The following is a 26,023-nucleotide window of genomic DNA, read 5'->3' as shown; positions in this document are numbered from 1 at the left end:
AAAATACAACATATATTCTTTTTTTTTTCTTTTTGGGTCCGGTCGTGGGGCCTGAACTCTGGGCCTGGGCGCTGTCCCTCAGCTCTTCAGCTCAAGGGTAGCACTCTACCACTTGAGCCATAGTGCCACTTCCGGCGTTTTTTTTATGTGGTGCTGAGGAATCGAACCCAGGGCCTCGAGCATGCAAGGCAAGTGCTCTACCACTGAGCCACCTTCCCAGCCCACAACATATATTCTTAATAAACTCAAAACTCAAATACTTACGGGATATTAGATAGATGAAGGGTTGCAGAAGGAGGAAAAATATTTTGAAAATTTTTGGATCCGGGCTTCTTAAAACGATGCAATGGAGAATTACCAAAATCTTTCGTTAGCCCTTGGTCATCAAGCCCCTCTCGAGGTAGCTGTACGGTCTGATGTTTAGAGAGGGTAACACGAATGATTTTCCCATACATTTTCTGTCCATTAAGATGATTCATGGCTATAAAAACAAGTAATATCGCTAAGTTAGAATTTCTTAACAACTCTAAAGTAATCACAACTTTAATATGATATTCTGATTATGCCAATGTCTAATGTACAGATGGCAAATATCTACTCCCATTGTGAAATAAGCTATCATTTTTAGCTTGTTGGCTATGGCCTTTGCCATGCAGGAACTTGACAGTTTGATGCAGCCTCATTTATCTTATCAAGTCTTTCTTTGATATGCTGCGCTTCTGGATCTTTACTCAGAACATTCCTGCCATTGCCAAGGAACACTAATGTTTCTCTTCTTTCTGTAAATTTCATGGTTTCAGGTCTTATATGGAGGTCTCTGATCCATTTTTAACTGGTAAAGGTGATAAGATAGGGCTCTGGTTTCAGTTTTCTGCATTGGATAACCAGTTTTCTGAAGAGGTTGTCTTTTTTCCAGCCTGTTTTTGGCGTACCTATCCAGTATTATTAGATAGCTGTATGTCTGTGGGTATATTTCTGGGTCTTCTAAGCTGTTTCATTATTCCTCAGACTGTTTGTGTGCAAGTACCAAGCTGTTTTGGTTCCTATAGGTCTGTAGTAGAATTTAAAAGTTTGTTATTGTTAATACCTCCTACACTACGTTTTCTGCTCAAGATTGCTTTGGGAATTTGGGACATTTTGTTGTTCCAGATGAATTTTTGGATTGTTTTCTCTATAGCTTCCCTTTGTTCATTTAGTGTACAGATAAATACAATTTATTAAAACTAAAGGCAATTCTAAACAAAGAAGGATATGATGTAATGGATGGATGTAAAGAGCATGCTAAGCAAAACAGATGAACATGAGAAAGACAAATATCATGTGTTCTCTCATATGTATCATATGTATGTGGAAATCTAGTCTTTAAAACCGAAGGACAAGAATGTAAAACAGGTTCTTTTTGGGGAAGGGGACCACTGGGAGCTACAAGGCCAAGTGGAGAGTAAAGGGTGATGAACAGGACCAAATTACTTTATATAAATGTATGAAAATAGAACAATGAAAACCTGTGAAGATGCATTAAGGGGTGAATGACAGAGTAAGTGAACTTGATCAGGATGCATTATTTGCATGTATGAAAATACCACAGAGAAACTCCCTTGGACAGCTCTATGTTAGTAAAACAGTCATTAAGTTTGCCATAGCCACTGGTTATTAAGACATAAATCTCACTTTCATTTCTACACGAAAAGGCATTAGGGCAAAAAGCCAACTTCATTCATACAAAAAAATCCAGAGTATAAATATCTATCTTCTTGAACAATAGCTACCCATAAAAAGATTTAGTAGTCAGTCTAAACTCTTCTCACTGCCACTTTCAAACAATCAAGATAATTCAAGTCGATCTCATTTGCTTTCCTGTTAGATGGTTCCAACACATTCATTTCATACACATGGCAAAATGACCTTCATAAATACAAACCTGACCATGTCATTACCTCTTCAAAACACTTAGGGCAAAGTATAATTCATTATTTAACCTAGTATGTATCTTTCCCAGTCTGACTCTCAGCTGGGAATAAAGTTATAAGACACTATTCTACACATGTCAGAACTTAGGGTACATCTCAACTGTTGTTCTCTTTGCCCTATATATGCTTTGGCTACACAAAACATACATCCTAACAGAAAGGGCTAGTTTTCCTTATGTGATGCTTTTCTATCTTTAACAAATTTCTTAACTACTCATTCTTTAAAGCTACTGCTCCAAAAAGTCCTTTCCTTTATCAAAAGCTCATACTTCAACAGATACAAGACAGGATACCAACAGAGTACCCGATAGAATACATATTTTTAATTTCCTATTTATTGTCTATTACTTTCTCCCTGAAGACTGTAGGAAACTAGTGATAGGAACCAATCTTGAACCTAACACATAGCAGTGTGAACACTGCACATTAACATGGCTATTTATGAAGGTAGACAAGAACTACTTTTAAATGAAATGAATGCAACATTATAGAAGTTGTAAGTTCTTTTTTATTCATGTCATAGAAACTAACATTTCTAGTAAGTCTCACACGTTAGCTAAATTGAAGGTTTAATTGACTACAAATAAAACCAGATAAACTATCAACAGCAAAGGAGAAGACCAAAAAACTCAGAACCAGTTATCTTTACTCTCAAAATTTCTAATACAATTAGAAATGTGAGCTACATACATATCTTCTGACACAGAAGATAGCAAAACTCTTTATAGTCAGAAATCTGTTCTTTCTTGTACAGAATAAACTAGTTCAATATAACCTATCTATAAAGAACAATCCTGTTAAAAGTATTAGGTACCATTTACTTATTTACTACTACTCTATAAAATCACTGTACTGTTACATATTTAACATTTTTTTAAAATTTTTCAAAAGAAGCTTACAGAAAGAAAAACAACAACAAACATTCTTGGGCATAGATCATCTCTCCCTCCCTCATATCTTGCATACACTTAAACCAACTCCAAGTTATCCAAACCAACTAAATTATAAAATACTTTCCATGTTCTATACTTCTATTTTTTTAGGCGAGAACAGAGAAAATGCATTACAAGTTATAAAAAATAAGGGTAGCCTTTTAAAATCTTTTAACTGATGAACTTATTCCTTTATATTTGCTATGATAGTAGATATACTAGTCTTGATACTAATCACACAATAGCTAATTCAGTAAGTAAGTAAAGTCTGTTATGAATAATAACTCAAGTGTACTTTTGAAATGGGAATTATTTGGTAACCAAATTAGGAATAGTTGGGGTACTTTTAAAAGTAGTATTTGAAAACATAAATTGGAAAAACTAGCAGACAATTATTTTATCACAAAGGAATTCATTATTTGACATGTTAGTGGATTTCATTTATTTCCATTTTTGGAGATCAGGACACTGATTTTTTTGGAGATGGGGTTTTTAATATATAGCCCAGGATTGTCTCAGGTTCCCTAGGTAGGCTAGAGTTGGCCTCCAACTCAATTCCTCTACCTTAGCTCCCTCCCCAAGGGCTTTGATACAGGTATGCACCACTAAATCTGGCTTCAGTATACATTATTTAAGGATAAGGTTTCACAATTACATTATTTTTAAAATATAAATTTAAAATACTATATTGATTAAATAGGTTTGTGGTATACAGTTGATTCAAGAAACACTTTAATGTCTGCAGATTTTAAAACTCCAGTCTAAAACAACAGTTTGATAGCTAATTCTTTCCCTTGGACTTCTTTACTTTGTAGGCTTCACTATAATAATCAGTTTTGATCATTGGATTCATTTTGATAGGTTTATTACTCCAACTGAGTGAGTGTGCAAAGAATCTAAAATGTGTATCTTCAACTTCTTGCTATCCATTAAAACTTACAATGATATTCACATATAAATATTATAGGCTGCATATATTAATTTTTCTTGCATTTCTCTTATTGTTTCTTAAGAATAAAAACATATTTGTGTGTAATTTAAAGCAATGAGTATTTCAAAACACAATACACAATTCCATGAAAGCTCTAGAGAGAGCACAGCCCTTCAGCTGTGTGGCGTGAGTTGTATGGACTTTTAAAGGCCTTGATGATGAATACGTATAGTCATACACTTTAAGAAAGCAAAATCTATCTGTGCAGCAATAAGAAAAATTGTATCACTACAAAATAACTATCACTGGAGTCCAAAATTTACAAATCATGCTAAAAGAACAGATGACTTACTAAGTATCATAATCGACTGAAATTTGTCTCCTTCATCAAGTTGATATGTTTAAGCCCTATTCTCCAACATGAGCTTATGTAAATACAGGACTTTTAAGTAACCGAGGTTAAATGACTTCCCAATGTGGGTCCCTGATCCCAAAAGACTGACATCCTTACAACAAGAACTGATCTCTCTCGCTCATAGGGTTTGCATGGGAGGATGCAGGGAGAAGGAAGGTGGCAGTCTACAAACCAAGAAGAGAACCTTCACCAAAGGCTTAGCACTCTGATCTGGGACTTTGAGAAAATGAATTTGCTGTTTAAACCACACAATATTTTGTTATGGCAGCCCAAGAAGAATAATCTAATGAAACATCACTTACAATACTTTTTAAATAAACTAAAACCAAGGGCAAAATATCCAGAACAATTTATCTCTACCTTAGGTAATTCTCAATCAAAATGTTTGGTATTTATATGAAGGTAATGATAGACATATTTTAATGGTGGTGAGGAAAAAAATACTAAGCATTTTAAGAATGTTTTGTTGACCGTGCCCTGCCAAATGCTGTCAAAATGCAGCTAACAGTATATATACAAATAACTGCCACTCTCAACCAAACACAGAAGTACACACAGTGAAGGACACATTAAACACCTATAATGAGGACTTTAATATATCTTTTACTGACTTAATATACATATGGCCATTTTCAAACTGGAAAGCCAGATGCAGTTTTGTACCTCACTATGAAATTTACTGTCAAGAAACAATCAATTCAAACTCATTACCAGTTTGAAATTCAAGCACTCCTAACTCCAAAGAGCAATAACTGGTATATCGTGCTCATCTGTTAATTTCACATGTCAAAATCAAAATCAGATTCCTCACATCAAAATGATAAATTTCAAAATTAACCATATGAATACAATTAGTCTGAGGCAACATCATTCAGCAATCTCCATGAATAAAATTGTAAGAACTTAATGATATTTATAAGGTAATCATATTGTGAATAGTCAGTTGTACTCAAAATTTATATGACTTGATTTTGTGTACTAAGTCAAATAAAACATAATTTTATTTAAAATCATTATCAAAGTAATATTACATGTAACTTGACTACAGTATATTTTAAGCTCTCCAAAAGAGAGTAACAACTGGTACAGGTTTATCAAGAACTTGCTATCTATCTGAAATACATTTCCATGTGATCTTCCATTACTGAGTTTAGAGGAACTGAAACACCATAAACTGTATTTTAACAGGCAGTTCCTAAAAAAGGGCATAGCTAGTAAATGAAAAGCAGCAAGAAGTTTCAATATTAAGATATAATTCTATGTGAACTGCAATTTTGGAGCTACCAGTAGGAAAAAAATACAAACAGATTCATCATGCGCAATTATTCACATGAAAATACAAAATTTAAAATATAGAAATTATTTTGTGCCTCAGAGATTAAAAAAGAAATTATTTCCTACTGACACAATGAAGTCACTATTTATACTAAAGTAGAACTGAAAATGAACACTGCTTAGACAACTTGCATTAATTCTTACCAAGCTGTGATTGGTTCCCATCAGCCATCTGTATGAGAGCACTGTCTTTCTTATTGTACAAAATCTTCACGCGCTGCACATCTCCATAAACACCTTTGTTGGAGTCACAGAGAGGTAATCCAAAAATGTAATTAATTTTATGGCAAGCCAGATAAGATTATGTTTCTGACATATCAATGAAACATTCAGACATCAACATGATCACTCATTCAATCTCACCATTCTCACAAATGAATAAAGAAGATCAAGATTTTGAACAGTGAATTTTGAAAAGAATAATTTTTGATAAACCCTCAAAGCTATGTGAATGATATTAAATTAAAAACCATGCAAAATAAATCAGCATGCATTAAAACAAATTTTGTGTCTATGGAGAGTTTTAAATAGCAAAGGAAAATAGCAAAAGATTTACTATTCAACTTTAAGCCAAAGTGCTAGCTACAAATAAGAATTAAGGTGAAACCAAAATCAAATCAATAATAAAAGTATAGTGCTAACAATAACATACCGAAGAGGGTAAACAGACTTTGGGGCGTAACCATCTTTAGAAGGAGAGAAGAGCAAGCAGCGTAAGACAAGAAGAGAGAAGAGTCGAGGAAGAGCGGAGATGAACAGATCATCCATAACGAAGGGTGGTTCCCGCAGAATGGTGAGGTGGTCATGGATCATGGTTCAAGGCGGTTAATTGGGGCAAGTTGGTCCGAGGAACATTTGTTCAAGCACAGAAGCATGAACATAGGGAATGGAGACAGGGAATGAAGACAAGGACAAGGAAAATAAAGGATAAGACAGGGAAGGGAATGGGCATTTGGGAAAAGACAAGGAAAGGGGAGGTGAACACACAGGGAAAAGGATGAAATGGGGAAGGGAAACAGCAATGCAGAAGAAAAAAATAAGGAATTGGGGAACAAAAAAAAAATAAAATATAGGTCAGTACATAGGAAATGCAGGAATTTGGTCAGAAAATGGTTGGTTTATGTACTGTACAAGAAAAACTGAGTAAAATGTAGTCATCCAAGACAAATATGGGTAAAGTACATCTACATCAAAGAGTAAATTACAGCATTTCATCAACATAGGGAAGGAAAGCATGCATTGGAATTTTAAACTTTGAACTTTAACTGCTTAAGCATGGCTGGTTATGAAATGCAGGCAAAAGTCTTAAAAAATGAAAACAAAGGCACTCTGATTCAAACGGTTTAGCATGCAGAACTATGAGTGATAACATATTAAATGGTAAGTTTAATGCTCATTATTAACAGAGGCCAATTCAAAATGAAACAAGTATCCAAATTAGACATCATAAACTGATACATAAAGCTTCCCACATTTCATACCAGCTTTTATAGCAATCAAAATAAAATATACTGGACATAAAATATACAACTAAAGAAAATAACAGCAATTTTATTTAACAAGAACAGGGGAGGGGATAAAGTTGAAAAATATTTTTTAGAAGACAATGACTAATAACTGCAAAGAAAAAATTACTAAGAGAGACTGGAAGAGTGCCTCGCCAAGATCTTTGGAAGAACCTTCAAAGAAAAATGTATTAGAGTAGTTCACATAAAATAAGATTTAAATAAAATGCAATGACATATAAGCATGAAATGAACAAGCAAATAATTAGAAAAGGCAAAGAGCAAAATTATTTTACAGTTAAAATTTGCAAATATCATATTTGCCTTTGAAAACAACAAAAAGATAAAAAGCCAACTATGGTACTTCACCATATTTTTCTTAGGAAAAATAGGTCATCAGTTTTAAAATATTTACATAGAGATATGACTGTCTAAGGAAAAGATATTACCTATACAAGTACATAGATTTTATTCAGAAGTAGAAACACAAAATGCTTTGGCTAATGAATGTACATAAAAAGAAAAGGCAAGAGCAAAACAAAATAAACATGAAAAACTTTCACAAATGAAATGGAGTTCAAGAATAAAGATTAGAATATTATTTTACTAACCTCTTCATTTAAATTGCTAACCAACAGGACTGTATTGCCACCGGCTGAGACTCCAGGCATACCCACTCGGCCAGCCGCAGCGGCAGCAGCTGCTGCAGCAGCATTTGGAATAGCCAAAGGACTCAGAGCTCCTGGAACAGCTGCAACAGGAAGCCCTAATTTTAAAATAAAGCATATTTTACGAAACACACACAAGTCGTTTACAAAAACCAATTTAAGCACGATGGCTGTGTGGCTTGTGGGTGACCAAACGGTTCCTGAAAGTTGATTCTTAGTGTTCACAAAAACGACTGCTGGTGTACAGTAGAGAGGAACTGATTTCAACACGGTCATTAATTACTTGAACTACAATACATACCTGTGTCATGTTAAAAAAAATATGCAACGCACTTCATACTTTCCTACTGAAAAGCAAACAAAGCATGAATAGGTTTCCAAGTCAGAGACTTGAAAAATTCACTTCCAAAAGTTTATAGTGAAGTTTAATATAAAAAAAAATACCATCTTCACTCCATCCTTTTTCTACAGTGCTTTTTTCTTGAGAAGCTCACTCCTGAAATCAGTCATTGCTTATGAAATAGTCCTAAGGAATAGTCATTCCTTTCACTCCTAGAGACAAATCACCTAACACTGAATTCATGAAAATAATCCTAAGAAATCCCTAGTAAACTGTTTGCCTCTTTTAATTCCACAGTCAAGTGGAAACATAGTAGCTTGCCAAATACTCATAGAAAAATGAGCAAGAAATTGTTACACTAATTATTATGACTTCCTTCTCAATTTGCTGGGAACTTTTTCTTTCTTCTACTGTCATTTTCCATATTCCTCTTGTTCTTTCCACACCACTGTACCATTTGAGAATTCCTTTTTGTCTTGGTGCATCTCTTTCTTACTTCAATTATCAATGAACTCAGATACTTTCATCTTTTAAATACTTATACCATTTACCAATAAGCATCAGTTCATAAAGGAAATTATGTTCTAAAGACTTTCCTACGATAAAGGCTCAAGTACCCAACTTATGATGCTAACCTAATGACCTACCTGGGTAGAAAAGGCTCCCAGAATTGTGCAAGTTCCCATTTAATCCCCTCTTCTTCCTTTCCATCCTTCTTGTGTATTTCAGGAGCTGTTGTTACCTTTAGTTTCAGACATTTTACTCTTCAGTCAAGTTTTAGATTGTTTTATAGAAACTAGTATGACCTTCACTGGCAGTTTGTTCATGTTCCTAAATTTTTTTGCTTAAAAGTCTTGTCTCCAATCTCTTCTTAATTCAGTTTTCGTCCCTTTTGAGAATTCCATCAGTGGAGTAATGTTCGGAATGAGTATATTCTAAAGCTTTTTATCCAGAGAAAATCTTAGGGTGACCCTTTCCTTTTCCTCTTTTTCTTGACTTACTTTTCACTTTAGAAAATCTCCAACAGATATATAAGAAAGAAGCCCAATGAACTGTTGAGCATAGCAGTTTATCATCCAAGTTTAAAAAAAAATCCCCTCATGGATAATTGTTTCATTTACCAACTCATTTCAATTTTAAAGTAAATTCCATATCTTACTTAAAACAGAAATGTTCATGTATGGTATATACTAATACACAAGTCTTCAGATTTAGATAAAACAATAAAAATAGGAGAACTTACAAAATACCTGATGTACTATTTTATTCTAAATTAATAAATTCTACAAAAGAATTTTGCATTGTATTTTCTAAATTAATGTTACTGTAAAAGACATAGATTTGGACATGCTAAATGTATATATTACTTCCAATTTAGCTAAGTACAAGAGTCCATTTTCTATTACTGTTAACAAAATACCTGAATTTGGGTTCTTAAAAGAAAACAAGTTTGTTTAAGCTAAGTTTAGAGACTGAAATCTAAGGCAGGCAAACGCCCCATCTGTTTGGCTTCTGCATTACAAGCTAGCAAATGGCATCAGGGTAGTACTGCATGTAAGAGTGAGAAGTCACATGGGGAGACAGAAAAACAGTGTGAGGGGTGAAGCCGGTCCCAATCTTAAAACAATCTTCACAACAACCCTTCAGTACAACAATTCCTTCAGTACACAACATCCACTCATGGGCCAAGTTTCAAACACATGAACCTTGTGAGGCAAAACACAGCCAAACCATCACTGAAGCAACAGTTATGCTGAAAAACAGCATTTATGTATGAGGAGGAAAAATGGTAATAATAATTATGCCTGTTCAACTACTGGGATGGTGTAAAAGTTAAAGCAAAAAAGCTTTGTAAACTACCATATACTAAAGGGAGGGAGAGGAGGGGAAGGTGCCACATGGTTTTTTGTTTTGTTTTAAATAAGAAATGATCTTCAGCACCGCGGCACTGGTGGCTCATGCCTGTAATACCAGCTACTCAGGAGGCTGAGATCTGAGGATTGCGGTTCAAAGCCAGCCTGGGCAGGAAAGTCCCTGAGACTAGTGGTGCTGTGGCACAAGTGGTAGAGCACTTGCTTTAAGCTGAAGAGCTCAGGGACAGTGCCCAGGCCCAGAATTCAAGCCCCATGACAGAGAGAGGAGAGGGGGGAGAGAGAGAGAGAGGGAGAGAGGGAGGGAAAGAGAGAGAGAGAGAGAGAGAGAGAGGAAAGGAGAAAGGGAAGGAATGGAAAGGGAAAGGGAAAGGGAAGGAGGGAAGAAGAAAAGAAAAAAAAGAAAAGAAAAGAAATTATCTTCATCAGCTGGACCACTCAGATATTTTGGAAATATTTCACATTAGCTCTTTTACTCTATTTCTGACTCACCTTCTATGTATGTGTATACTGACTTGATAGAGATCCAGTAATATAGGCACCCTAATCTTGAACATTTCAAATATTGTTCATTTCAACCATTTATAAATTTTACTTGACTTTATATTTAAGGTGGGCATCTCAAACCATCATTCCCCAATATCATTGTCCCTTAGTTTAGCATAGTTGCTGCAAATAATCAACCAATACTATTATATTAACTCCATTTACATGTCCTTAGTTTGCACCTTTTTGTTGTTCCAAGATTCCACATTCTGTTTACTCATCATGTTTCCTAAGAACACGCTTAACCATAAAAAATTACTCTGGTTTTTAAAGCTGTCCCTTCCTTTGAATATTTTCTCTCTCCAATTTCCATTCATAAGGATGGCATGGGGGAAGGGGAATGTCCTAATTTGAAAAAAAAAAAACACTCTTGAAAAGAATCGCAATTACTGATCTTTCTTGAAACAATCCCTTCTTGACCATTCATATTTAACATTCCCTTCAATTCCTCCATCGTTTGTTGGAATCCATTATCTATCTCTTCTTCATTAACAGCCACAATTCTTCTTAAACCTTATTTATGAATTTATTTTTTGAAGATCTGCATATCAAGCCCAGCACCTCATGCATGCTATGCACAGTTATCACTGAACAACCATTCAACTGTCCTTGACAAACGTTTTTTAAAAGCTTGCTTTTAGATTTAAAGGGTGATAGATAGTACACTCCTATAATCCCAGATGCACAGGAAGCAGAGACAGAATAAATGTCTGAAACAGTCCTTGCAAAGTTGGTGTGAGATTTACCTTAAAAACAAACCAAGCCAGGTACTGGTTGCTCACACCTGTAATCCTAGCTATTCAAAAGAGGCTGAGATCCAAGGATGGTAGTTCAAAGCCAGCCTGGGCAGGAAAGTCTGCAAGGCTTTAATCTCCAATTAACTACCAGATAACTGTGAAGTAGAGCTGTGGCTCAAAATAGCCTTGAGTAAAAAAAGAACCCAGGGGCAGTGCCTAGGCCCTAAGCTCAGGCTCCACTATAAAGAAAAGAAAGGTAAGAAAGGAAACTTAAGAAAGAAAAGGAAGGAAGGAAGGAAGGGAAGGGAAGGGAAGGGAAGGGAAGGGAAGGGAAGGGGAGGGCAGGGGAGGGGAGGAGGGGAGGAAGGGAGGAAGGGAGGAAGGAAGGAAAAGGGGGGAGAACTAGAGGTTTGGGGCTCAAGTGTTAATGCTTTTAGAGGTCCTCAAGTTCAGTTCCTAGTACTCCACTAAAGTAAAAACAAAAAAACCCTGAAATTTCTCTAACACCCTCCTCTTCCTCTTCTCCCCAGCGGGCAGAAAAGGTAAATTTTTGCTCACTATTTCACCATCCAACTTTATGTAAAGGCTGCTGTTTGACCAACATCAAGGACAACTTTCATGCTGATGCCATTTAATCATACTACAGCTCTTTTCTCACCAAAATAGTCACTGGAACATTACCTAAACGTCAAGCATCTGTCTTCATTTCTTCTTTTACTATTGTCACTGACCCAAACTGGCCACATACGTAAAAACTTCTTCCATGGTTTTTAGACCAATTCATTTTAACAACTTCTCCTGATACATCTTCCCCCCCACACTAGCCCCACCGCTATCTTACAGCAATTCATCTCTAATGTTTAACTCCTCTTTCCTGACAACTGCATTGGTCTTCCTACTCCCAACCAACCAGTGAACCACTTCTGGCTGTTATGGTGACCAGCTCTCATTCTACTCCCTCCCTCTGTTCATACACTCCTTGTTCCCTCCCTCTGTTCATACACTCCTTGTCTGCCTTTACAGACTATAATTCTGGGCTTATGTAAATTTAGTATCATATGGTGTCATCTGGGTATGACAAGTGTTAAGAGTGAAAACACACAAATATACACACCTCTCTACAATTTTTACAAAGTATTTTCTTATCCTACTATCTATCATCTTGTATTCAGCAAGCAATTTACAGAATCTGTATCAGAAATCTCAATGTTTTTCAACTAACTTCAAAGTCCTCCCTTTTTAAAATCAGTAACACACTAAAAAGCGTATGTATTTTCTCAATCTCAACATTTCCCATTATACTTTTGACCCCGTCAACTATAATCACCAAGTCTACTACTTAATCTAGCCCTAAAACCACACTTGTCAATAGGTGGCAAGCATTCATTATATGTGCTCCTTTATACATATTATACATTTATTCTCACATTAGTCTAAGATGATAGGAATTATTACCATTATCTCCATTACAAAAGAGGAAAAGGAGACAGTAAGGGTGAGTCAGATTTTGGATGTTGGAAGATATAATTTAAAATACATGGTTAGAAGCATTCTCTCACTATTAACATTTCCTCAGTCATCTCTGGCATGATAACCACACTATGACTTTGGAAGAAAATATAATTTAAATATCTTTTATAATGCAAGACAACAGCTTATCTATAAAAGTTTGTCTTTCACTATGTTGAAAATGAACTTTACAACTTCAGGAGGCAGGGTAGGAGTTCGGAGGTAGGGAGGAAAGGGATGGTAAGGGAAAAACAAAGGAGAAGGTAACAATACTCAATAGGAAATGTACTCACTACCTTACTCATGTAACTGTAACCCCTCTGGTACAGTATTTTTACAATAAAAAATATATACACAAAAAAGTTTGTCTTTGCAAAGACTAAGAATAGCTATTTGTAAATCACCTGTACAATAAAAAAAACTAAAATTTAATTTTTAAAAAAAGAATAGCTATTATTTTATTCAAATTAAAATAGTACTAAGTTCTAAGACCTTAGTTTTGAAACTACATGATTACAAAAACTGCAATTTTCTAAAAAGTGACCCACTCCTTAATAAATTAGCTGTGCTTATTAACATGACCAAATATGATTATAACAATATAATTTATAATTTTTTGGCTAACTTTGTCATTGAAATAGAAAATGTGAATGTCTAATGGTTTGTCAGGTTCGTGATTACCTTACTTAGAGATCAGATTTTAAATTACTAAGTGCTCTGCCTCTCTTTGAATAAATTAACATTTTTCTCAGACACCTGTGATCACTAGGCATTTCAGAAAGTACAGAACCTATGTATAAATTATTTTAAAAATTTACTGTTGAAGCTGGGTGCCAGAGGCTCATACCTATAATCCTAGGTACTCAGGAAGCTAAGATCTGAGGATCATAGTTCAAAGCTACCCAGGTAGGAAAGTTCATGAGATTCTCATCTCCAATTAAACAGTAAAAAATCCAGAAGTAGAGTATAACTTCAAGTGGTAGAGAACACAAAAACTCCAGGACAATGCCCAGGCCCTGAGTTAAAGTCTCAAGACTGGCACAAATAAACAAATAAGTGTACACTGGCTCCATCTATAGAATAAACTGGCAATGAGGATTTTTTTTAAGCCCACATAAACCCAAACTTTACTGTTCAACATAAAGTCTGTAATACTGACTCTAACAAGCAATGAATTTCAGTCAATGGGCTAAATATTTTTTTTTAATGCACAGTTAACTACACGTCCCTCAATTTTTGGCAGTAGTAGAGTATCACTGTATTTATATTCTTACTAAATCTTTGAGGTTATTTCTTAGGTTCTAAAGAAAATGAACCAAGAAATGAATCCCAAAGGTCTATGAAAGCTATCTGATTAAATATCATTAAGGTCAAAGAGGCATAGAAGAGTTAGTTCTTATTCCCCAAAAGCATATATTACTAGTGCAATACTTGATGCCCCAATATTGGGGTGGGGGAAAGGAAGAGCTTATCCAGCCGGCAAGCTTTATGTATGTGTGTGTGTATATACATATATGTATGGTCTATAAGCAAGATCATTTGGTATAAGACTGCACAGACCTGTATGCTTCTTAGCTTGCTGTGCCCCATCTGTATGCATGGATAATTTTATGGCCCTAGAATGATGTTAGTATACCCATTGGCCCTGGGTAGAAAAGTCTCCTCACCCCTGCAGAATAGTTGAAGACTATTTTAAAAAGAAAAGCTTTACAATGGACACAGTGGTGTGTACACCTGTAATCCCAAGGCTTAGAAGATTAAGCTGAAAGATGTACTAAGACCAGCCTTGCTACAAAACAAGACTCTATCCAACAAACAAACACAAAAAGAAAGCATTAAGTGTTTTCCCATACAGATCCTAACATGCATCAAATTAATTTTTTAAAAATCATTGCCTTATAAGTGAGATGTGTCAAATGAGTGGTTCTCATAAATATAAAAATTAAGAACCTATTGCTCAATTTTTAAAAGTTATTTCACCTATTTTCAAAACTACTTAACATTTAAGATAAAAAATTTAAACAAACAAACAAAAAGACATTAGATGTGGAATGTTCAGTATGGAAGAGAACGAATGACAATAAACTAAGAACTGGAGCAAGGGTTGAAGATGTGACTTGAGTGGTTAAAGGTGTGAGGCTCTCAGTTCAAACCCCAGTTACAGTAAAACAACAACACAAAACCAGAAACAAAAACTCAGTAATACCCTGGAAAAACTAAGAGTAACATGATAAAGCAAGCTAAAAATGAGGAAATCTCTGGGAGAAGAATCCAGTTAAGTTTTTTGTTTTTGTTTTTTGGGGGTCTGGTCCTAGGGCCCGAACTCTGGGCCTGGGCACTGTCCCTCAGTTCTTCAACTCAAGGCTAGCGCTCTACCACTTGAGCCACAGCACCACTTCCGGTTTTTTTCCTGCTTATGTGGTGCTGAGGAATCGAACCCAGGGCCTCATGCATGCAAAGCAAGCACTCTACCACTGAGCCACCTTCCCAGCCCCCAGGTAAGTTTTAAGTATGTCTTCAATTAGGATCTAAACAAATACTACCAAATGAGCAAATACCCAAAATGTGTAAGGTACAATTGACTAATTATTATTTTGTACAGTCCATGTTTGATGCTAAACACTAGAATTTCTTGGCATCTTATCCTTCAAAATGTTTCCTCAATAACTGCTTGAAATTCTGAACCCCAGAAACTGAAAAATCTTGCCATCATCAGTATTTTAAAAATCTGATAATGTACCCGACCAAGTGCTTTAGCAGAATATGTAAGATCTCACAGCAGCTACAAAAATGTTGATTCTTTTTCTTCTATTAAGACAAGTTCTGTCAGTAAAGAATTTTTCTCCCTAATACCACTTCACTTAACTATTTAAAAATGATGGATATAAACTCAAGAATAAGAGCTAGTTTTTCTACCATTACAACTAGATTCCACATAGATACCCTACTTTAATCTTATAAACATCAGAAAACAAATTTAAAAAGAAAAACACATTAAAAAGAAAAACACAAAGACACTGTTAAAATTCTACCTGAACCTATGAATCAATTTCCTCATACTCCTTTCAAAGCCAAGTACTTTATTTCATTTTACTCTTCATCATGACTCCATCAATTATCCTGTATCAGGCTTCTCACACTCCACTGTAGTACACAGTAAATAATAAGGCAAAAAGCAAAGGAATAGGAAAGCATTTTTGTAGAAAACTTTTCTGATTTAAGAGGGTACAATATACTTTGAAAAATAACACAATAACACATGCTCATTCTTACTATATATTTTACATAAGATTTAAACATAGACACAACAGTGTAATATGAAACTTAAAGCACAAAGTACTTCCTTACAAACTTAACAGTATTTTTTCATTAGATTTTTCTTCTTTGTTTTGGGAAAGTGGTATGGGAAAAAAGGTGAGGTGGTAAAAGAAAAAAAGATTCATTATACTTACTGGAATTATGGACAATTTCCCATTTAGCACAACAGGAAATAGTAAAAGTCATACCTAAAAGGGATGTTTCCTTGGCAAATGCTGCAGCAATGGCTGGGTCCAGGGCAGGCTGTCCATCTCCAGATGGAAGGTCAGGTCGGGTATAATCCCTACTTTTATCATTGTTGTATTTTACATTCAAATTCACAAGTTTGGAAAAATCAATCCTTAGTGTACAGCAAGCATTATAAATGTTTTGACCATCTAGGGCCTGTAAAAGTGAATAAAGCATATCAACCATTTTAAATACAGAATAAGAATTAGCAAAAAGAGTAAACGATTCAAGGTTCACATGTATACAGGATTGGTCCTCCTGGAGATGGAGTTGCCATCAAGGATTATCTTCTTTAACTAAAAACTGATCCAAAGTATAACCATGGCATCATCAATACTGACACTTTTATAACCTTAAAAAAAGCGCAAGTAGCTTTAAAAAATTAGTTAAGTCACACATGTGTAAGTTCTGCCAGAATAGGAATGTGCAAACTAGACACCAATGTATTTGACATCATATTCTTCAAATTAGTGAGTTGCATGTGAATTTGGAAAGCTCTCTACTAATTAGGGCAATAAAGTTAACTTTATTACACAGTAATACTTATTGCTGCACGGCAATGGATATATGAACTGATTTTGATAAGGTAAAGTACTGGTGGATGCCACACTGTAGGAGGTTGTCTCAAACCAAATAAATTTATCATTATAAGGTACAGCAATTCCCCATAATCAGGCAAAAACTACTATCTTAAGACAAAATAGTCAAATTTAATTAGAATACACTGATTAAATCAGCAAACCCAATGGTATTCAAAAAACTGCTAGAATTTTAGAAAGAGTGTCAGGTGTAGAGTTTGAAACCCAGAATCAATTAGGCCAGTCTTAGAGCACATTATAGAGCTCTAACTCTTCCTTCCTCAATCTGGAAAACAAGAATGATTAAAGGCTGTCATGCTTTCTCAGGGTGTGTTATAAGATCATATAAAGGATCACACAGAAACTCAGTTTTACCAAAGAAAATACCTTGTAAAAGAAGAGTTCACCTTGTGCCACAATGTCTAGGTTAATTCTAACAGTACTTTTAGAAATTACTAGACCTGAAATAAAGTCATTTGAAAGCTATTTCTAAGTAATACTGAGGTAGACTGCTAAACTAATCACAGTAAGTTTTCCAATTGTTACAAAGTTCTCTAGAAGCAATTTACATTTTTATGTAGGTATAAAATATACTACTATACAAAATGTATACAATCTTGAGAAATAACCAATAAGATGTAAACTAAAATTGTAAGCAGAGGAAAGCAAAAAAAAAAAGGGAGTTTAGAATGCATGGAAACAGAATCTAGGCATTGTTAATAGTGGGCTGAAGTAAGATGAACACAAATAACGCAGGAACAAAAATCAAATTTAAAAAGTTATGAAAGTTAACTTCAAGCCCTTGTATTTATAAAACCCAGGAAATAATAACAAAAACTAGTCTTGGGGTACATCCATCAGAAATGAAGTCATCTTGCTGCAGCACAGATTTCTGAGAGGAAAAGCTCAAGATAATTCACAGGACCTTTCAAATGTACCCAAATGTACTTTACTGTAAAAATTTAGACAGTAACCAAAAAAGAAAACAAAAGTAGTAAAAGTTTTCATAGAAAATTTGAAATCAAAATTCAGTCAAGATGTTAACACAAAATACCAAACAAATGAGTAACTGCATGTAGATTAAAAATAAGTCATAATTTATCTTAATTTTTACCATTTACTTACATAATGAGCTTTTTTTTGCAGGCGCTTTATATCGAAAACATAAAATTAAGTTAACAATACTAATAAACTACTCCAGGCCAGTTATTTACAATATAAAAGTTCACATTGGTAGATTATTCAGGAATTTCCTAAAACTACTGTTTTTAACCACAGTCTTTCATCCATATGCATATGGAATGCATTAGTTCTAAATGCTAAAAAAAAAAAACAATTAAGATGTCAAACATGTCTTCTATGAAGGAGGTAGAGCTTAAGTGGAAGTTTAGACTAATGGAGAGAGAAATAACGAAGACATAATACTCAATGTACAGATGTGAAAATGGAACTAGAAAACATGAGGGGACAGGGTTGGGGTTCAGGTAGATAGGAAGGGGTGACATACTGATCAAAATGAAGGTGTGGCTCACATGATAGAGCACCAGCCAGTGAGCAAAAGCAAACATCAGATAAATGATTTTTGAGTGCCAGTCATGGGGGGAGGAGAAACAAGAAAAAGTTATTCATATAAATTGACATGTTGAATTAGAACCCCTCTGGTTCAACTTATTTGAAGATAATTAAAAATAAATTTAGTCAGTTGCCAGTGGCCTGTGACTATAATTCTAGCCAAGAGACTTGAGATCTAAGGATCTTTGTTTGAAGCCTGCCTGAGCAGGAAAGTCTGAGATTTTTTTTTTTCAATCTCCAATTAATCACCAAAAAGCTCAAAATGAAGATGTGACCCAAATGATAGTACACTAGCTCTAAGCAAAAAAAAAAAAAAAGCTCTGGGAAGGCACCCAGATCCTGAGCTCTAGCCCCAGGACTGGCACAAAAAGATAAAATACAAAATAAAATTAGAGTAAGAAAGCAAAATTCCATTAGGTCTCTCAAAAATTTGCATAAAGCAATTGATATTCTGTAAGAAGAAAATGATATGAACTTACTGATACAAATATTTTTACCTTTTCTTTTTACTGTTGTAGAAAAATCCTGAAAGGAATTAATAATAACAACTGACTGGTAGGCTAAAATACCATATGCACAGATTTCTAAAAGCCAGTGTCATTATCCAAAGTCTTTCAGAAAGCTAACATTTCTACTAACAAAAGCAAAAAAGACAAGCCCTATAACTGACAAAAAAAAAAAAGAGGCAAAAAAGACTTGTTTCCTTTTCCCATGTGGAAAGGGGTTATAACACATATTTTGCTATTTATAAATCTGAAAAACTTCATCAATTTTTTTCCTCAAAAATTTGAAAGCCATATTAAAAAGCCAAAAGAAAGCATCTATCTTTTACCAGTATGACACAGCAAATAAACATCAAGAAAAATTTTCAAAAGTATTAAGGTATTTTCTTTTATTAATGTGAGATCACTTGCTTTCTATAAGAAAGGCTACTAACTGTGACTTCAGATTATCATCCTAAATGTCAGTGTTCAATAAATGTAGAACAAAGCAGACATGGTATCTGCAATGTAAATACAAATTATAATATATAAAATAGTCTTAGAAAATAACATACCTTTAACAAACAATTATAAAGATATAACATGGTTGAAACAGTAAGATTTCTCTAAGAAGAGATACTTGAAAAAGAAGTTAGAAATGAGACAAAAAACTTCAAGAGAGCTAAAAGAGGGAAATGAGACTAGAGAGGCAAGTAAGGAAGTGATTTAATCTTGTAAGCCATCTGAATGACTAGACTTTCTCCTAACAACAAACAGCATGTCTTGAAGGGTGCACGGGGAACTGAAGTAATATGACTTTATTGAGATCATTCTTGGTACTCTGTGGAAAAAATGAGTGCGAAAAGATGTTCAACTTGTCAATAATATCAAATTATACAATCTGAGAACTAATAAACAGCAATAATACTAGTAAAATAGATTATCTGAAAGGCAGACCGAAACAGTATGTCTTCCAAACTGTGTTTCTTTTTAAGTCTTAGCATCCTTCTGTAACAAAGGTACAACACAAACCTGTTCTCTGTACACCACAGAGTAAGGGTCAGAAAAGATTCAAAGTACTCTGTAACTATTACACAATTATGTTATTACTACTACTACTATAATCTTAAACTGCTTATTTTTATTCCCCAAATGAGTACTGAGGGTGGAAATTCAGTGATTTAACAATCAAAATAATCACAATCTGGAGAAAGCACTAGAGATCAATAGTCTAAAAGTAAAAGAATGAAATGAAGAAAAAGAGGTAATACAAAAGTAAATAATATATGTGACTTAACCATTTCATCATAATGAGTTGATGATTTTTTTAATGGCTTCAGGGAAAAGTAAAAGTAAAACTAAGATACAAAAAGATTTAGACAGTTGAAAGCAAATGTGTGTATAATTTTCAATAGTAATGACAGGGAAACATTTTACCTCTTTTAATATAGCTAAACTATAGGCTACCTTACGTTTGAACTACAATATTGATATATAGCAATAAAAACCTATCTCAAAAACAAAATTTTAGATTAAAAATTTCAAAGTAAGTTTACTAGCTTGTAAACTTAAACTACTTAAAATCTTATAAGTACACTGTATAATACACGCACAAAATTAGAACAAATTAACTGTAAGCCTGTTACAAATAACTTCAGATGTAATTATTCTTAAAAACAAGCATTTTTACCTCAGTATCAAGGGTTTTTTAGTTTTTTTTAAAATTATTTTTATGTGGTAGCAAGGAATAGAACCAGGGCCCTATGCATGCTAGGTAAGCACTCTACCACTAAGCCACAATATTTTAATGATACAAAATTCTGTATGTGTAAGTTGTACCAGTATTAATACCATGCGTCAATCAGAGTAACAGCCACCATCTCGGAGGAAGCTCTAAACTTACTAGTTTTGCTTGTTGGGCATTTACTGGATCACCATACTGAAGCAAAGCTTGAAACTGGTTATTTTTTGTGAACGTGATTATCTTCAGTACAGCACCAAACTTAGAAAATATCTGTTGAAACATTAAAATAAAATATCATCTGCTTATTATTTCTTCACTTTACACGTAACCATGCAAATTAAATTAAACTTACTTGGTGGAGAACATCAAGTGTTACAGGGTAGTACATATTGTCAATAATTATTCTAAGTACTGGACTCTGGGCTGGAGTCACTGCGCTCTCGCTAACTGTGGTGCCACTAAGAGGAGTATTTGCTGTCTGAACAGCTGTCACAGCTTGAAGAACGGCTTGAGCACGCTGAAAATAAAAGATAAGTAGTTTAAACACACACCTATTATTTCCACTTATACTTTTACATTACACTACCTTGCTGCAGTTCAAGTATTCTATCTATATTTTTATAAAGCAGGTATGCAAGCTTGTACCAAACTTGAGCAAGCAAAGATAAGACAATATAACTTACTCTTCAAAAAATAAACTATAAGCTCGAACTGGTAGCTCATGCCTGTAATCCTAGCTACTCAGGAAGCTGAGGTCTGAGAATCATGGCTGGAAGCTAGCATGGTCATGAAAGTCTGTGAAACTCTTATCTCCAATAAACTACTCAGAAAAAGCCAGAAGTGGGGCTCAAGTGATAGAGCGCTAGCTTCTATCAGGGACAGAGCCCAGGCCCGGAGTTCAAGCCCCAGGACTGGCAAAAATCAAAAATAAAGAAAACAAAAACCTATAGTTTTATAGAACTATTAATCATCAAAATGTTTGTAACAAACTTTTAGAGAATATAAAAAGGTTAATTTGCTCCACAATAGAGGGACATGGCAACAAGACTGTTAAGTTTATTAGAAATATCTAATATAACTGTTACAGATAAATACAATGATTAAAAATGTCTTTTTCAAAGAAAAAAATGTATCTTTTTCATACTAATGCTAACTTCTGAAACCTAAATTTTCAGGACAGAAATTACTATGTTCAGGAAAATTTCAATATAACAGGAAGAAAATTTCATGCTTTATAGTATCTAATGTCAGCTATAAAATACATTAGTGTTTCTTGTGAATATTAAGGTATTTCCAATTAAGATATGACATTAACCAGAGTGAAAAATAAAAGATGAAGAGAACCTCTAGGAATTACACAACAGCTAAGTTAATCTTCTCTCTTCATACCACTCACATCTTCTTACCCCCTCACCCCCCCACCCCCGATCATTGAACTACCACCACCATAAACCCTTGCCTTAAAAGAATCAAATTTTCTTCTAATTTTTTTCTTTTATTTTAAAAAGGGATATTCTATGGTGATCAAAATGTTCTTGAACTAATGGGCTCCTTCCTGCTTTAGTCCCCAGAGTAATGAGGACAATGGGTAGTACCACAATAGTCATTTTATATCAAGATTTTTTGTTTTGTTATTAGGTACTGGTCCATGTGGATTTGTGCTCTACTGGTAGTTTACATCCTCCAGTTCTAGTTTCTACACCATTTTTAGTTCCTTACAAAATCTCTAAATTAATTCCTCTAATGTTAATTTGGAACATTAAACTAATAAAGTACACCAAGTTTTTGTAAATGAATGTAATACTTTAGGGATACATGGGTAAAAATCTTAATATAACAAGAGGCTGATAAAAGCATCTTTTGAATAGTTAAGAATTTGATTTTCTGGTAATGCATTATAAGATTCTTAATATGTTCTAGGGTACTTTATTTTGTACTCATTCATACATACTTGGTTTAATGTATTATCTGTCTTTAATTCTTTGTGATTAGAGTATTGGATATAAATTGGTTGGTTACGAAGATGAGGTGTCACAGCAGAATAGTAATTAACCATGGTAATAGCCGCTTCCTCTGTTGCCAGTTCCAAAAATGCCTGGAAAATAACAGCAAAAAGTTAATAGTATTAATTAACTTCAAAGACCTGTGTGATCTATTCAGCTAATTTAAAAAAAATATCTAGAATATAATCTTAAATTACATTAAAATGTTGTAGTAAGCCAGGCACTGGTGGCTCACGCCTGTAATCCTAGCTACTTAGAAGGCTGAGATCTAGAATCAGGGTTCAAAGCCAGTTCAGGCAGGAAAGTCTTGTAAGACTCATATCTCCAATCAACCACCAGAAAACCAGGAAATGGAGCTGTGGTGCTGTGGCCCAAAGTGGTAGATCATTACCCTTGAGCAGAAGAGCTCAGGGATAGTGCCCAGGGCGAGTTCTAATAAGTAAAATTAGAAATCTCCTATTGAAGTTGAAGAATACAAATAAAGATAATCACAGAAGAAAACAGTAAGTACTATTGCATCATTCCACTTATGATTTTCCACACGTCACCAATCTTTCCAAATCAATAAAAGCTACAAAAAATAAAAATTCTGTAGCATCAGAGCATTATTCTTCTTACCCAGAGAATATTAAGGTATCTAATTTTTTAAAGTCATAATATAGACAAAGAAATTAAGTTTCAGATTAATTATATTCAAGAAAATGTTAAAGTTCATAAATTCCTCCAAATATTATCACCAAAAATTATATAACAAAAATTCAAACTTAATACTTCTGAGCTCTCATGCTTGTTATACCACTGGATACTCAAATTTAATGACTAATCTGCTAATTCCAGATAAATATTATCATGGGAAAAACCCTAAGAATAGATGTACTAGCACCCCTACTGATTTGCAGTATCCCGTAAAATAGAACCACATGAAAGAAACACTTCATTTGTATTTTCTACCATCTAACAACTCTTCAAAATTAGTCTTTTTAAAAATGAATTTACCAGATAAAACTTTAAAACTATGCAGATTTGTTTTGGTCACTATAGTTTTCTAAACACATCTGCCAGAAAAACTTAAGAGTAACACTTCCCCACATTTTGCCATAAAAGTAACCCTTAATGAGGTGACAGTGACTTCATACATGCTATAGTTTAGGGTTTAGCATGGTATCAGCATACCTGGTTTTTTCCTTTCAGCATAAGGATGTTGGTTACCTTACCAAAAGGTAAGCCTAAAGCAATGACTTCGGTTTCTGTCACTTCACCAGGCAATTTTCGAATATGAAGTACACGAGAAGGAGCACCATCCATTTTATCTTCTCCTTTAAATTTCTTACTGTCATTACCATTGGCTGAAAGGTATTTAAATATAGTCTTTACGTATTAATACATTATTTTGTACAATACATTAATACATAAAGTATATTAATTTTCCTCATTTTTGTACAACTTATGAGACTTAAAATAACTTTAAAACACAGTAAAAGCAAGACACCAGTGGTTCAGGCTATATTATTCCTTGCTTTAGGAAGCTGAGATCTGAGCATTGTAGTTCAAAGCCAGCCTAGTCAGAAAAGTCCATGAGACTCTTAACTCCAATAAACTGCCAAAATGCCACAAGTTGAGCAATGGTAGAGGACTAGCCTTGAGAAAAAAAAACTCAAGTCCCAAGACCAGTGCACGTGTGCACATGCGCACACATATACCCACAAAATATCAAAGGTAAGTAAATTTGAGTTGCTAAAAGTTCAAAATCTGGGTTTTCAAAAGAATAAAGCCATAAAATTAACTTAAGATTATTACATCAACATTTCTGAAAACACAGGCAAAAATGAAACATTAGCAAAAGGGCCAAAAATCAATTTATAAACTATCCAATGACTAAAGGAGCCCAATTGCATTGCAATGAAATCTTACTATGCAAACCATAAAAGTCCTCCTTTAGCAAGCAGAATCCATCCCCAATTCTCCAGTGTACGTAAGGTATCAGGGATAGTGCCAAATTCTCCATATACTATGCTTTCTCACATACACATACATACCTGTGGTAAAGTTTAATTTAAAAACTAAGCACAGTAAGGTATTAGAACGATAGTAATATAGAACAATTGTAACTATACCGAAATAAAACTGCATGCACTGAAGCCATTATTAATTACAGTCAGGGCTATTTTGGACTGTGATCCCATGAGAGTCAATCTACTAACTAAGTCAGCAAGTATCTACCAGGTGTAACTTCAGCAGTATAGATACACTGGATAAAGGGGCTGATTTTTATCCCCAGAGAGATGAACTGGGACATCAAGATATTTTATCACACCAGAGGAAGGAACCACTTAAAACTTAGGAATTTTTGAGGCTGGATATGTAAGTACATACCTATAATCCCAGCTACTGGGAAGACAGGAATACCACAGCCTGAGGCAAGCATGAACTAAGGGACTGAGGCACAGTTGAAGTGCTTTAGCACTTGCGTCCCAAGTGTGCTTCCTCCCCACTTTCCTCCCTCAAAAGCACAAGCCTCAAATCTCTCTATTTCAGGAATCTTTCATTTCATAGAAAGCAGGTATCAAGGCAACTGGAACCACAGAAAACAAAATGGGCCACAAGTAGGGACCACTGTATAAAGAAATGTGAAAACCTGGGTTGGCAATAAGTAGAAGCCATAATTTTACTGCGAAATTATTTCTTTTAATTTGAAAGTGTCATATTCAATAGTAGTATGAAACAAGGCAATGCTATAAAAATGATTATGCAATCAATTCATAGTATAGCTTATCTGCAACAAAGAGTCTTTTGTTAATTGCTAAATTGTTAATCTTGCCATGTAACCTACCCAAATATTTTGTGGTTATTAATAACATAGTACAACAAAATCTCTCACGAACTTGTCAAACTTGTCTTATTCTTTTACTCTTGAGTTTTATGTAAGCTAACATATTTCAATCAACAAACTTAGTTGCTTTCATTCCAAAGCTGCACCAAAAGTAAAAATCAAATCAAAGAAACATGAAATAGGTAATATACAAGTAGAACTGTATGAAATTTAATTCTAATACACTAGATCATTTGTTCAAATTCCCTATTGTATCCTATTATTTGGGAAGCAAGTTACAATTGTCTTGTATAACAAGCAGAATATAAATCTTAAAATCTATTTAAAATACAAAAGAATCACCAAAGCAATGTAGAGGAAAAAGAGAAATGCTGAAAATATCACAATATCAGACTTCAATTTTTATTACATTTGTAGACTTTTAGGTACACTTCCTTTAGCCTTTATGTTTAGAGATCAGGTGAGATTTCAATATCCAACTTCTGAGTTACCAGAATATTTGTATGTTA

The 26,023-nt window shown here is 34.3% G+C and overlaps 1 protein-coding gene across 3 annotated transcripts in view; it reads right to left on the bottom strand.

Moving 5' to 3' along the window:
- The window catches only part of Ptbp2 (polypyrimidine tract binding protein 2), a 43,356-nt gene that overhangs the window by 1,855 nt on the left and 15,478 nt on the right, over positions 1-26,023 (bottom strand). For 2 of the 3 annotated variants that reach the window (XM_013018302.1, XM_013018303.1), the window contains exons 3-11: positions 23,858-24,030; positions 22,633-22,776; positions 21,034-21,198; positions 20,841-20,951; positions 16,266-16,461; positions 7,700-7,854; positions 6,236-6,269; positions 5,728-5,820; positions 265-481 (exon numbers count right to left, since the gene is read on the bottom strand). In XM_013018302.1, coding sequence (XP_012873756.1) covers positions 265-481; positions 5,728-5,820; positions 6,236-6,269; positions 7,700-7,854; positions 16,266-16,461; positions 20,841-20,951; positions 21,034-21,198; positions 22,633-22,776; positions 23,858-24,030 — 1,288 coding nt within the window. The remainder of the gene's footprint in view (positions 1-264; positions 482-5,727; positions 5,821-6,235; positions 6,270-7,699; positions 7,855-16,265; positions 16,462-20,840; positions 20,952-21,033; positions 21,199-22,632; positions 22,777-23,857; positions 24,031-26,023) is intronic. The other variant, XM_013018304.1, reaches the window with a different exon arrangement.

This window comes from Dipodomys ordii, unplaced genomic scaffold (genome assembly GCF_000151885.1).
Source record: "Dipodomys ordii isolate 6190 unplaced genomic scaffold, Dord_2.0 Scaffold39, whole genome shotgun sequence".
NCBI classification, from domain to species: domain Eukaryota; kingdom Metazoa; phylum Chordata; class Mammalia; order Rodentia; family Heteromyidae; genus Dipodomys; species Dipodomys ordii.
This window is presented reverse-complemented; position numbering and strand designations above follow the sequence as displayed.